The sequence below is a fragment of the Rhinolophus sinicus genome, linkage group LG03 (assembly GCF_036562045.2).
Source record: "Rhinolophus sinicus isolate RSC01 linkage group LG03, ASM3656204v1, whole genome shotgun sequence".
Lineage (NCBI taxonomy): Eukaryota > Metazoa > Chordata > Mammalia > Chiroptera > Rhinolophidae > Rhinolophus > Rhinolophus sinicus.
In genome coordinates this window covers 56,792,914-56,807,031 of record NC_133753.1, presented here as the reverse complement: position 1 = coordinate 56,807,031, position 14,118 = coordinate 56,792,914, and the positions used below count along the sequence as shown (strand labels likewise).

Sequence of the window (14,118 nt, the reverse complement as noted above, 5' to 3'; positions counted from 1 at the left end):
AGAGTTATGAAAAGGCAAAACTGTTTATAAGGGCTTTTTCACAGTCAAAACACAAATCAGCTCTTATAAGTGTCAGATTTCTTAGCGCCATATTTCCTGTTAAAAGTATCTTTCAGATGAATCTGTTCTTTAGACTTTATTAAAGATTTTTTTTGTGGTAAAATATACATAACAGAATTCACCATGTTAACCATTTTTAAGTGTACAGGTCAGTTGCATTAAGTACATTCGTGTTGTTACGCAACCATCACCATGGACTCCTGAACTTTTTCCTCCTCTTTAACTAAAACTGTATCCATTAAATACTAACTCCCCATTTCCCCTCCCTTTCCAGCCTCTGGCAACCACCATTCTGTGTTCCTTCTCTATGAATTTGACTACTCTAGGTACCGCCTATAAGTGAAATCATACAATATTTGTCCTTTTGTGACTGGCTTATTTCACTTAGCATAATGCCGTAAAGGTTCGTCCATGTAGCATGTGCCAAAAGTTCCTTTTTAAGCCTGAGCACTATTCTATTGTATGAATATACGACACTTACGTATCCATTCGTCTATTGGACACTTGGCTTGTTTCCACTGTTTGACTGTTGTAAGTAATGCTGCTGTGAATATGGGTGCACACATGTCTGTGTTCAAATCCCTACTTTTAATTCTTTTGGTCATATGCTCAGGAGTAGAATTGTTGGAACATGTGGTAATTCTGTATCTAAGTTTTGGAGAAACTGTCAAATCATTTTCCACAGCACCTGTACCATTTACATTCTTACCAGCAATGCACCAGGGTTCTAATTTCTCCACATCTTCACCAACACTTGTTATTTGTTTATTTATTTTGGTAACTGCCATCCTAATGGTGTGAAGAAGTATTTCATTGTGGTTTTGAGTTGCGTTTCCTTAATGATTAGTCATATTGAATATGTTTTCATGTGCTTATTGGCCCTTTGTATATCTTCTTTGGAGAAATGTCTGTTGAAGTTCTTTGGACTTAAAGAATTTTTAATTTTTGTTTTGTTGTAGGCACTGAAGGGCTGTTGGCTTGTCAGCTGCTCCCATCCAGCCCCTGCTTGCTGCATTTCCGAGTTCATGGTGACGTATTGGCCCTGTGGTTCAGGTCCTCCTGCTCCCCTCTGCCTGACTATTTACTGTATCAGTGTCAAAAGGTGATGGAGGGCTCCTAGCAGAAGCTCTGCTTATATTTTACTCCATCAAAATAAATGGTTTACACAGATAAATTTATTTACCAAAGTAAAAAGAACTCATGGTACTTTTAAGGAAAATGGGGATTATTACAAGTTGTGGTGTTATGTGTTTTCTTTATGATTCCTGGTCAAGAAAATCATCAAGAAACTGTATCTCTAACCTTTTACTCAGGATTGTACAGTATGTTTGGGTCTCAAAGAGTGACCTAAGCTAATGTTACAAACTACTAATGATTTATATATCACTTAGTGTAGAGGGACTGAAAATATTTATTTTGTTATAAGTAATTTTATAGCAAATTTACTCTAGTGCTAGCAGATTTGCAGTAAAGCCAAGTCTGAGTTCTCTGCATTAATGGCGGGGTGACATGGAATTGATACTCCCAAACCTAATTCATATTTGGCTTTGGAATGCAGCGTATGCTCTTTGGTAGGCAAGTTAGTATTTCAGGTATATTTTGCTTACATCAGTGTTGAACTAAGTTGGCACAGCATACACTAAGTTCAAGAGATCCATGAGCATGCTGGATATTGGAGGATCCAATCTGTGATACAGGTTTTATTATAGATAACTTGTTATACATAATGGCAGATAATTTGGCTACAAAATTTGTCTGTTTTCCACTTGCATTTATTTTTAAAATTGAGTAACTCTATCCTTATGTTAAAAACTCAGAACCATTTACAAAATACTATCATACAGAAACAAAACCCACAAGAGCACGCAGTACTAAAGCAAACAGATATAAAAGGACTTTTTTAGTTATGGCAAATATCTTAGTTACCACTTTGGTTCTTTTGGCAAGTTAAAATTTATGATTAGAGTATAAATGGCAAAACCATTTTTCCTGGCCTGTGAATCCACTAACACTCAGTGGATGCAACCAAAACAGTGACGTAGTATACCATACAGCTTCTTCAGTAAAATATATCATTTTCATGTATGGTTGTGCCTATATGGCCGCTGTCAGAACTATTATCAGACAAATATGAATGATGGACCAGAATCTTGAGATTGTACATTAACATTAAAAGCTGAAATTCTATTTTATGAAACCTTATGGTGCTGTGGAAATATTTCACTTTTTCTGATACTTCACCATGGAGACTATTCAGGTAATATAGTTTTAAATCATTGCAGTAAATACTCTGGTTAATTGGTATTGTTTATCACCCAGATGTGGAATTCTGTTTTTAGGTTATCTCATTAATCATAGCTGATCTGAAAGATGCTAAGGTGATTTCTCCAGAGCTGATAGATTTCATTAGTCATTTGTGTCTAGCATATTCCTCCCTAAAAACAAAACAGTGTTTTTTTTAATTAATGTTTAAGTTATTCATTTAAAAAATGTAATACCTTATTAATTTCATGCTTTTAAAAATACAGTGAAACCTTGCTCTAAGAGCAGGGTAAAGTGACGAATTTCCTGTGTAGGTTTCTCCTTTGGAATAGAAGATGAGATTCATCCTGAAGCTCCCAGTGGTGTTATGGTGAAGGGAATGTGCCATCTCTGGGGGTGTGGTGGACACTGGTGGCTTGACTCATCAGCTTCCTCTGTTCCTACCTGTGTCAGCAGTACCCCCACCTGATTCTGCTGTTAGTCTGGCAAAGAGATAGGAAGCACCCTTTCACTTGTCAGAGGAACGCAGCGTGTGGCAGAGGAGGTGCTCCCAGATCTTTATAGCCTTACTTCCATGTGTTTGCGTGGCCATTGAGGCTGGAGCAGTGGATGTGAGGTGCCCAGCAAGCAGGGGCATAGGATCTGGGAGAGATTACAGTGAGCTACTGCTTTGTTACAAGGGTGTACATGAGTGGCAGCAGCTGTTGTCATGAGAGACATGCCTGAACTACAGAGCTATCTGGTGGTGGGAGACGTGTAATAGTAGGTTAGGGCTGGGAGCATGATTTGGGGTCTGCCAAAGGGAACATGGTGTCACTTTTGTTCTATCTGAACTCTAAATAAAAAGTAGGGTGACAGGATTTCTATATTTTTATGGTTTTAAAAACAACAATAGTAGGAAAGATTTTAAAGAACTTCAGAGCAGTCAGTACATATTCTGCCTAAACTAATTCAGTGTTTCAAGTTCTAAATCAGACATCACCAACTTTTTTTTGCATTGTGACTATAAAGTAAGGAGAATGACTACTGTTCGTAGATCATCTTCTTACTTTATAGTCATAATTTAGTCAAATGGAAGGAGCAACATCTGGAATAAGAGCTATGGCGGATGTGTGTACTCAGCTGTGTGAGTCCTGGGCCAGGCATCTTGTGGAGAGTGCAGGTGGCAGCAAGCGTGAGTCTGGGGAGAATAAAGGGAAGACAGAAAAGTTTTAAGACCAGGTGGAGGAAGGATCAAGCTCAGGGGAAAGTGGGTCCCGAATAAGGGTCCTTCTAAAACAACTGCAGATGGAGGCTGAGCAGTTCCCAAGTGCTTGTGTGCCAAGCATGCCAACCACAGCATATGCTCTGCAGAGGAGCACTATTTTAAACAATATTCTATCTACCAAAACAGTTGTGGTAAAAACGCAGTATTTTATTTTTTTCTTTATTTTATTTCATGTCAATAATATTTTAAAATGTTGAGCGATTTGTCTTAATTTTTATGGATAAATGTCATCTTTGTCTTATGATTGTGAGCCACTGAAGTGCACTGAACCCATGCACATGTCTTTAAGGTGTTTTAGGAGGGAAAAATGCAAGTGAATAATAACTTAACAGACATTAATGACCTTATTTTGGAGTTGAATTCTGTAATTTGAAACAATTCAGTTAAACATGTAATAAACACAAAGTGATCTATACTGTTCTTTGGTCTATATATTTTTTTATTATCTAAATAGCTGAATAATAAGTAGTAGTATTCAGTAATTTGATAAGCATTAGCTAAAAAGAGCAGAAGAAATTGGAATGGGATAAAGAGTAATTTCCTCATTATGGTCCATAAGAATCTAGTTTAACTGGTTATTAAAGATAAGGCTATTGCTGTTTTTGTATTATGTTCAGAGAGAACTTTTGGGCTTCAGACATGTTAGAGTATGAATTGATCCTCAGGTACCTGTCCATATCCCTTGCTTTCATTCTAGCCTGACCAGAGCATTCCAGAGTGTTCTGTTTCTATAATGCCCTCTCCTTACAGCTGCCTCAAGATGCAAGAAACGTGGTAAGTCAGATGGAGGCTTAGTGACCAAAGACTGGGAATCTCCCGGTCATCTCTGCAGTGTGTATCCTAAAACACAAAGCTAGAGCAGAAATAGCTTTGAAATCTGACTGAGTTATGCCTCTTGCTGGCTAGAATGTGTAGTGGAAGCAATTGTATGAAAGTTACTTGTTTATGGGTGTGTGTAATGAGAGACTTGAGTTTTTTATGGTTAGGAACCATCTGTATATTTTAATGTCCCTTTTGCCTGGTACATAATAGGCACTCAGTAATAGGCAGTTGGTTTGTTGAACAAATGACTAAAGAGTTCTGTCCCCTCAAAGTAAGTAATCTGAAACCAAACAATATCCAGGGATTGATTTTAGTAATACTTTGGCTCTCCCAGAAATAAAGTGGTCTGATCTGGTTTATAGATATAAGTCAGTGGAAAAACATTCTGGTGAAAATAGCTTGTGCAAGTATGTACCGGATGGGAGAGAGGAGACATGATCACTTGATGAGACCCTTACCAGCTGAAGGCTAAGTCCTGTGAGAACTTGCCATGCCACTGAAGACATCTGTCTGCAAACGCAATGTGATTATGGATAGAAATTGTGACTTGGACGAGAGGGACTTTTCTAAATTATGGCAGATGTTCACAAAGTTGTACTGGTCTAGAAGAACTTGTGCTGGGACAGAAAGCATTAGATATTTGATCAGTGAAGCTAAAGTTAAAGATAGGGAGCTAATGAATACCACCATAAGGCATATTTACCAGCTAAATTAGCATCACCTGTTTCTTTAGAAAAGTGAGCACTATGATAATGGGAGAGACAACTGTTGACATGAATAAGGTCAGTAGCATCAGGAAAGTTGGGAAAGAACAAGGCCCTCTGGGATAAAGCAGCAGGAAAAGGGGTTATTTAAAAACGTCTTTCATTTGCATCACACGGGAAAACTGTGGTAGGTGTATGGATCCAAGATAGGAGAGTACCCAAAAAATGGCTCCCAGACAACCCCAGGACTTAAAGATTGTGGCCTATATACAGAGACGATGGGCCTGGGTGTAGGGAAAGTACAGATGATGGAAAACACCATGAGTTTCCTGGAGCACCTATAATGCTGGAAAAATAGTGGGTCCTTGTAAGTGGTTGCAGCTTGATTGTGGGCTTTGTTCCAAAGGAAGGAATAAATTTCCTTTAGTTATTTTAAACTATTTTCCTAAGTGGCTGAGTACTTTTCCTTCCCCAAAACATTAAATTGCCAATGTGACTAAATGGCTGACCTCAGGAAATTTTTCCCTAATGGGATCTGGCAGGACATGAGCCAAATGGATAGAGACTAGAGCCCAGAGGTTATTTGTATTTTGGTGAGAGAAAAGCAATTAGAAATCTGTTTAATTGTACATCTCCTGCACCTCTTATATTATGTAACAAGTAGAAACAGAAGCAAGGCATATATATTCTTAGGGAGAAGCATTTGGTCTGAATCGCTACCACATAATTTAATGAAGATAAGGGCAAAACCAGTAATAGGAACAAGCTGGTCCCCATTGATGCTAGATATCAAGGTATAAGAATTTATTTTTTCATCTGAGTTGACTGATTAATGGTTGATGGTGTTAAATAGACGAATTATTGTGAGCTATGGGGAAGATGAAATGATTTGAACCCACAGTTGGACCAATCTTTATCTGCAGAAGTAATATGAGTATCTTTTATGTCTCATAAGGAGCCTGTTGGATGGAGCACACCTGAGTTTATGTTAATGAAGTGACATAGCCTCAGAATGGGGTTGGTCACTATAAAGACCAAGTGATTGGAGAGTTGGAACTTTCAGCCCCACCCACTGACCTCAGGGAAGGGGAAGGTTTGGGGGCTGGGGATTAGGCTCTATAAAAACTCTTGAACAGTGGGATTTGATGAGCTTCCATGTTGGTGACGGCATCTACATCCTGGGAGAGTGATGCACCCCAGTTCCGTGGGGACAGAAGTTCCTGTACTCAGCACCCTTCTGTTCCTCACCCCATGTACCTCTTCTGTATCTTTTATGATATCCTTTATAATAAACTGGTCAGTCTAAGTAAATGTTTCTCTGAATTCTGTGAGCCACTCTAGCAAATTAACTGAACCTGAGAAGGGGGTTGTGGGACCCTCTGATCTATTGCTGGTTGGTCAGAAGCATAGGTGACAACCTGGACTTGCGATTGGCATCTGAAATGGGGGTAGTCTTGTGGAACTGAGCCTTTAACTTGGGAGATCTGATGCTATCTCCAGGTAGATAGTGTCAGGATTGAGTTTATATGTAGGACACCTAGTGTGTGTCTGTCGAGAACTAGAGAATTGCTTGGTGGTATGGGAAAAACATCAGCTAATGAATAAAAATTGTTTGTATTTAGGTTGTACAATGTGATTTTTTAAAGGTGTACAACATGATTTAATATTCATATACATTGTGAAGTGATTACCACAATCAAGTTAATGAACACGTCCATCACCTCATAGTTACTTTTTGTGTGTTGTGAGAACACTTAAGATCTTGATTTTAAGTATATAATACTGCATTTTTAAGTATTACTAACTATTATCACTATACTGTCTGTTAGACTGGAGACCTTTATAAAATCCAAACACCCTAGAATATTAAATCAGAATCTCTTCAGGGGTGGCACCCAGGCTTCAGCAGTTTTTAAACTCCATGGGTAATTACAATGCACAGCCAAGTTTGAGAACTACTGTTTTAGATGTCTCACCCCACGGTTCCTCAGTGGGATTGTTTGGGATTGTTTTCCCCATACTCTTTTCTGCAATTGAAATTGATTACAAGTAATTATCTATTGAATGTTTGGAAGGTAAGTAATGGCATTGTTTGGAAATACTGGGTAGGTCCAGGGAAGGAGTCTTGTGTGAATATAAAACAAGTCCTGTGGAGATGGTGGCAGTGGCAGGCTTAGTGTTTGAATTTCCCTGAATCTCTACATGAAAATGGGCAGAAAAACTAGATAGTAAAACCAAAAACCCACCTACAATTTTTGCAACAAAACTAAGTGACAAGGTAACTCCGTGAGCTCCAAAATACAAGCAGGTGGGGACAGGTCACTGGTCAAAATATGTACGTAGTATTTGCGTCTCTGCAGGAGGAAGCAAAGGGAAGGAACCGTTGTCTAATAGACCTGAGAACAGCATAACTCTGAAATAGCCAGCTGGTCTCTGGAAGGCACAGTCAGTCAACTTGAGTTTAGCATCTGAAGCTGGACAGGGTTTTGCACAATTCACACTAAGATCTAAAGTATTCTAGCCCCTATGAACTCTTGAAACTGACTGATTATTGTTCCTTTCCAGAATAGGGCAACATACTGAGGAGAAACTGCTTGGAGAGGTAGCAAAATTGAGTAGGATACAAGGACTCTGATGTCAGATTGTCAAATTTTGATTCCTGGCTCCATCTATTACTAATTTATGCCTTTGGGCAAATTACTTAAATACTCTGTGCCCCAGTTTCCCATCTGTATAATGGGGATAATAGTGATACTGAATTTATGGGATTATTGGGAAATGAGATGTATTCTAAGTGTAAAATAAACACTGGATTTCAAAGATTTAGTACAAAAAATATAAAATTTTAAATATTAATGATACTGAAATTTTAATGCTTTGGCTATATTAGACTAAAAATATTAATATTAATTTTACCTGTTTCTTTTCATTTTTAATGTGCCTACTACAAAATTTAAATTTACATATGTGACTGCATTATATTTCTATTGGACAGCACTATCTTGGATCTAATGTTCAATCAAGATCTCAATTTATAGTCCTACAAAGATCAAATCTAGAAAACACAAGCAGTGATTCTTCTGTCCCTTACTGCTAACCCTAACATTAAATCCATTATCCTTAAACTTAACGGCAATGCAGAGAAAATTATATCTTCTTAAAAGGAAGAATTTTCCTCTACTAATGGAAGAATTTAGAATCTATTTGTTCTTGTCTTTGTCTTTTTTCTATATCTAATTTATCTTTGTCTAAACTACTATTAATGTATTTTTCAGTTCAGATATATTTCTCATTTCTAGAGGTTCTATTTGGAGCTTTAATATATTCAATATATTCATCATGCTCATGTTTTCTTCTACTTTCTTAAACATATGGAGTGTATTTTTAGTAGCTGTTATAATGTCTTTGTTGGATAATTCCAGCATCTCTGTCATCTGTGTGTCTGTTTCAGAGTCCAGAGTGCTAGTAGCCATTACACTGTTGGGCCTGTGTCTGTTTTTGTTCATTGCATTTTCTCCTGGTTATTAGTCATATTTTCCTGTCTTTTTGCATGCCTGGTAATTTTTACTAGATGTCAGACATTGTGAATTTTACCTTGTTGGGTGCTGGATTTTACTGTATTCTGTTACATAGTGTTGGGATTTGTTTTGGTGCACATTTAAGTTACTTGGAATCAGTTTGATTCTTTCAAGCTGCCTTAAAGCTTTATTTTGCTTGCTCCAGAGTAATCTTTAGTCTAGTGTTAATTTATCCTCACTAAGGCAGTACCCTTGTGAGCATCGTGAGGGCACTCTGGCTAATGGAAACAAACTATTTTCATCCCCAGTTCCAGCTATCCTGGCCTCCGTGAACTCTTAGAATTTTTTCTCCCTGTCTTATACCCTGGCAGTGAGCTGGGTTAATCACGGGGCTTGCCTTGTTTTTATTTCCCTTCTCTCAGGGAAATCAGAGTCCTGTACTGGTTATTTTTCAATGTCTGAAAAAAACCATGATTTCATATAATTTCTCCAGTTTCCTAGTTGTTTAAGGCAGGAGGGTAAATCCAGACCTTGTTACTCTTGGCCAAAAGAGGTAGTGCCCTAACCAGGTTTAATTTCACATTCCTACCTTATTCTAGGAATTCCCGAGGCACTTGATTAAATTGGGAATAGAATTAATAGAATTGGGAAGGAAGATGCTTGTATCACTCTGTCGATACTGAACCCTTCTCTGTAAGTTTTAGGTTTGTCCAGGTTATTAAAGATAGTGAACCTATAGTGAGGGAGTACGGTTAGCATCAAAAGGAAGAACCCCTTATTGTGGCAGCTAGGTGATAACTAAGAAGGCAGAGTTAGAAGAGGATTTCTTAAATCTTCCCATCAGAATGAAGTCTGAAGTCACGTATCAACAGACTGCCAGAGAGGCCAGGCGGGCACAGGCCTTTGTTGGAGCAGCCCCAGGCTAAGAACTCTAGTCGGCTAGTCTGACCTGAACTCTCCCTTCCATTGAGGGTGGTATTTGGGAGTGTTCTTTGTGGGAGAATACTGTGGACTTTGAACTACTCGTTTGTCTGTGCATTATAGTAGGGTTTTGGGTGAGGGGGAGCAGGAGAGAGGGCTGTTGTTTCTTCAAGTTTCCTTCCATGAACATGAAAATTATGTTAAAAATGTTGTCAGCTCCTGGGTTGTCCGACAGAGTTTCCTTCCCAACCTCTTTGGTTTCAAGTTGACCTTGTAATGCCATGGATTTTTATCAGTATTGCTGTTTTCGTTTGATTTTTTTTTTTAATGAAGTGATTTTCTACTAAATTATTTTTTGGTTTAAGAAATACTATTGCTTGTCTGAGTTTCTCTTGTGAAGTTGGCTACCAGAGTCATGGCAGGTGTGTCCTTTGTGCATATATAGTTCAGGAATGGCACATGCTATCCGTTCCTCTTCTGAGATCAGAGCATACATTGCAATCTACCATATCCCTCCTACCCCTAGATCCAAGGCTCATCTTCAGAATCCTTCCTACCATAGCATTTCAGGCATCCATTACAAGTTAGTCTGAGTTAGCCACTTAAAATGAAACCTATTTGTCCTGACTTAAGGAGTACATAGTTGATTTAAAATATCAACCTCCCTCACATTGGGTGGTTCCCAGCTTGCAAGTATCTCTCAAGCCTTACCTCTTAATATAATTTATCTACTATAATTTGTCATTACAAAAACAAGGAAACGTTTATTGAATACCACTGGGTCAGAAGCTGTTCAAACACTGTCATGTGCTTAATTTTCCCAAACCCCTGAACACAGATATTATTTTCCCATCTTATTGATGAAGAAACTGAGGCTCAGAGAGCTGAGGTGACTTGCCTGAGGTCACACAGATATCTAGTAGTAGAGTTAGTACTTAGACTGGGACTTTATGACCGCTTTTGAGTAACCTCTGCTTATTTTCTTATTTCATTTTTCCTTTTTTTTCTTCCACACCTCTTGTCTTTGGTGAGGAGCAGCTGGCCCTTTGAGAATTCTGCCAATTCGAGGGGCCATAACTTCTGTGAGCAGATTGACAAGCCTGTCACCGGAGGGTTCTTCTTTTTCTACTGGAGAGACACATTTTGTGTTTTCTTTTCTTAGTTACTTCCAGATTTGAAGCCATTCTGAGTGCTGTAAATCCAGATAGTCTAAAGAAAATTGAAAAATTACAGTAATTTGTTTTTATTTTAGATTAATTTAGCAGTTGGGTCAAGGAGTTAAATAATGCTGTGATTATTTTATTTAATTGAAGCAGGTAATTGTGACTCCAGAGTAAAACTATTTTCACCAATTTAGTCATTAACGATTGATTATTCACCAGTATTTTTTTTTGTATGTGTGTATTTTGTATTAGAACATTTTTATATCACCAAAAATGAGTGATAAGCAGATTAATCCAGCATACGTACACATACACACATACGCATATATTATTATTTAATGAAATACACATTTGAAATGATTATTTACATACGTGAAACATCTTTTTTAAATTAATGAATCATTTCAGCTACATCAACTTGAGACTCTGAATATGAAGTTTCTCACCTAATGTTCCCTGACTTCTCCCAACAGGGCATAATATAGAATCATCAGACCAGCAACTCCTGTCCAGGGTGCTGGAGCCGGCCCAGGGCTGTAGGACTGGAGTCCAGGGGGTGCGTGTCTCTACCAGGGGTGGGGCCAGCTGTCTGATGCCACATGTGAGATTTTACTGTCTGGTCCAGGGGGCGTGGTTGCCAGTTCCAGAAGCCCAGAGAGGAGAGGGGCAAGTGCCAGTCGTCACACCAGGTTTTCCTTGGTTCTCCCTGGCCCCCGTACTGAAGAACAGAGGGAAATGACCTCTGGAGCAATATATGAGGGTTCAAATTTCTCTACGCCTCAGCAACACTTGGTATTGTCTGTTATTTTTATTACATCTATCCTAGTAGGTGAAGTGATACCTCATTGTGGTTTTGATTGCATTTCCCTAATTCTAAGGGTGTTGAGCATCTTTTCATGTGTTCAACATCACATCTTCTCTGGAGAAATATCTATTAATCCTCTATTTTTAAATTGGGTTACTTGTTTTATTTAGTTGAGTTCTTTATATATTCTGGATACTAGATCCTTATCAGATACACCATTGGCAGATATTTTCCTCATTCCATGGGTTGTCTTTTCACTTTCTTAATAGTATCCTTTGAAAGCACAAATGTTTTTCATTTTGATGAAGTTCAGTTTATCTATTTTTTTGTTCGATTGCTTGTACATTTGATGTTGTATCCAAGGTCATGCAGGTTTTTCACCTATATTTCCTTGTAAGAGATTTATAGTTTTACCTCTTAATAATACTTCATTAAAAGATGAAAATTCCAGGACATACATTGAAAAGATGGGCGCCAGGATAGCAGCAAGTGTATATATTACATTCGTCCCTGGCAAACCGTAATATGTGGTCTCCCTACGTCTGCAGGACTGTGGGAGCGCACCAGCTGTGGGAGGGTAGGGCAGGGTCAAGGGTTGATAAAATCCTTTCTGTTTGTGTAAAGGATCTATTTTTATATATTTATATAAAGGATTATTAATACCATGTGTATGTTATTATCTCTCCTTTATGTTTATTCAAAGACCTGAAAGGACTCAACATTTCTTTGATGCCTAATGGGATCTGGATGGAATATCATAGGTACCGTGGCTTTCTTTAACCTTTTAAGTAATCTGTAAAGAAATATTTGCCCCCCAGGCTGGGAGTCCTGAATAAAAGGATTAAGTGGAAGAGGAGGTAGGAACTCAAAGTTTTTTTCGAACTGGATGCTCTGGCTCCTGAGAGCAAGTAACATTGCCTCCTTTCTTGGTCCCCCAGCCCTAAGCGTTGGTGGAATTTGGGTTCGTGGTTATTGCTGATCTCTGGGTTGTATTATTGTACTCGTTTAGGCTTCTCAGCTCTTTCATCCACTTGGTAATCAATTCCCTGAACTAAATTCTGTTTGAAATGTCTGGAAGTGATTTCTGTTTTCCTAACTGAAACTTGGTTGATTCAGACCTCTCCCCTATTTGCTTTTTGCTATAATCCTTAGGTGATTAATGTTGCTCACTTTACCCCATTATAGTAATCCACTGAGGGATAGTGAGCCATCCTTTGCTGGGTTTTCTGTATCTCTGTCATTGTGTTTGAGCTCCAAAGCAGTCAGGCTCTAGTTCTTGTAAGGAGAACGAGAACAAGGATAGAAGCAGAGGAAGGAGGAGGTGAGGAAAGAATCAGAAGCAAATGCACAGCTTTGTGAATCCCCAACTGCCTCAGGGCAGCCAAGATAGGACAGGCTATACAACCTGAGAACAACAGAAACCACTCTTTCCCTGGGCCTGTGACAATAACCGCACCCCGTTCTTTACATGCAGCCTTGGCTGCCTCCCTCCAGGATCAGCCTCCTCTTAAACTGCCATCCAGAAATTCTGTATAGGGGGGAGTGATGTCAAAGTGACCTACAGTGAGGGAATTCTTCCAAAGCCCTAAAAGCAGCCATTACCCAACATAGACATCCCACATGTTCATTTATGACTTGCCATAAATACCAGCACTGGCAATATTATCTTCATATGAGGAGTTGACTTCATAGCATTTTAGAAAGTTACAACATCATAAATATCTAATGAATATGTTATTTCGTCTGCTCTCATAACTTGCCTGCTCTAACAGAGCTCTGGCCAATTTTAGAAGTTTCCATGTAAATATATGAATATGGTGGTAAGAAAAAAATGAAAACAGAACAAAACAAGATCAAGTATCACATTTAATCCACAAATATTATGATAGAATATGAAATCATTTTATGCGTGGCTAAGTAAACCATTTGAGGGGGGGCAGTGGGGAGATGATATGTGTATTGCCACCAGTCTAGAAAGAGGATGCCTAAATAGGGAATGCAAGGAGCAGGCCTCTCTGGAACCTCTTTTGTCCTTGGGTTAATGGTGTCCATCTCTGTAACCGATTTGGTGGGGTCCTAAAATACAGACGCGGCACATTTATGTACACGTAAATTTAAACTGGCACTTCAGAGTAACAAAAAATACTATTTTACAATGCTCCATGTCCTGTGACGCGTCTGGAAGTGCGCCATAAAAGAAAATTAATTCTGAAATGGAGTTGGTTCCCATCTATTGTCACCAAAAGTCATTCAGGTGAAAATGAACAGTTCCGGCCTGACTCTACGAAGGTGTTAATTAAGAGAGCAGTTATGGAAATGGATTAGCAATTATTGCTCACTCCAGTTTTCTGAAAAAATGTGCCGAGGGTATGAGCTTTTGTTCTCCTCTTTCCTTGAGTCTGGTATCCTGTTTTGCTCCCTGTTACTTTTCCAGCTGTTTGGGACTCTCGGGGGGACTTTCGTGATGTCTTTCACTCCCAGATCTGCTGCAGGTTTGGAGCAGGCAGATTTCAGGTTAAGGAGGTTCTAGTAGCCAGCAAGACACACTTGGGAGGATTTGGCTGCTGTTCGAACGTCCGTGTTGTTGTATACGTAA

The 14,118-nt window shown here is 38.7% G+C and overlaps 1 protein-coding gene across 2 annotated transcripts in view; it reads left to right on the top strand.

Moving 5' to 3' along the window:
• AP4E1 (adaptor related protein complex 4 subunit epsilon 1) overlaps positions 1–14,118 on the top strand; it is a 66,601-nt gene that overhangs the window by 48,702 nt on the left and 3,781 nt on the right. Inside the window, exon 21 of one of the 2 annotated variants that reach the window (XM_074327746.1) lies at positions 1,020–1,162. In XM_074327746.1, coding sequence (XP_074183847.1) covers positions 1,020–1,162 — 143 coding nt within the window. Of the gene's footprint in view, positions 1–1,019; positions 4,010–14,118 lie in introns of those variants that run through there. The other variant, XM_019730653.2, reaches the window with a different exon arrangement.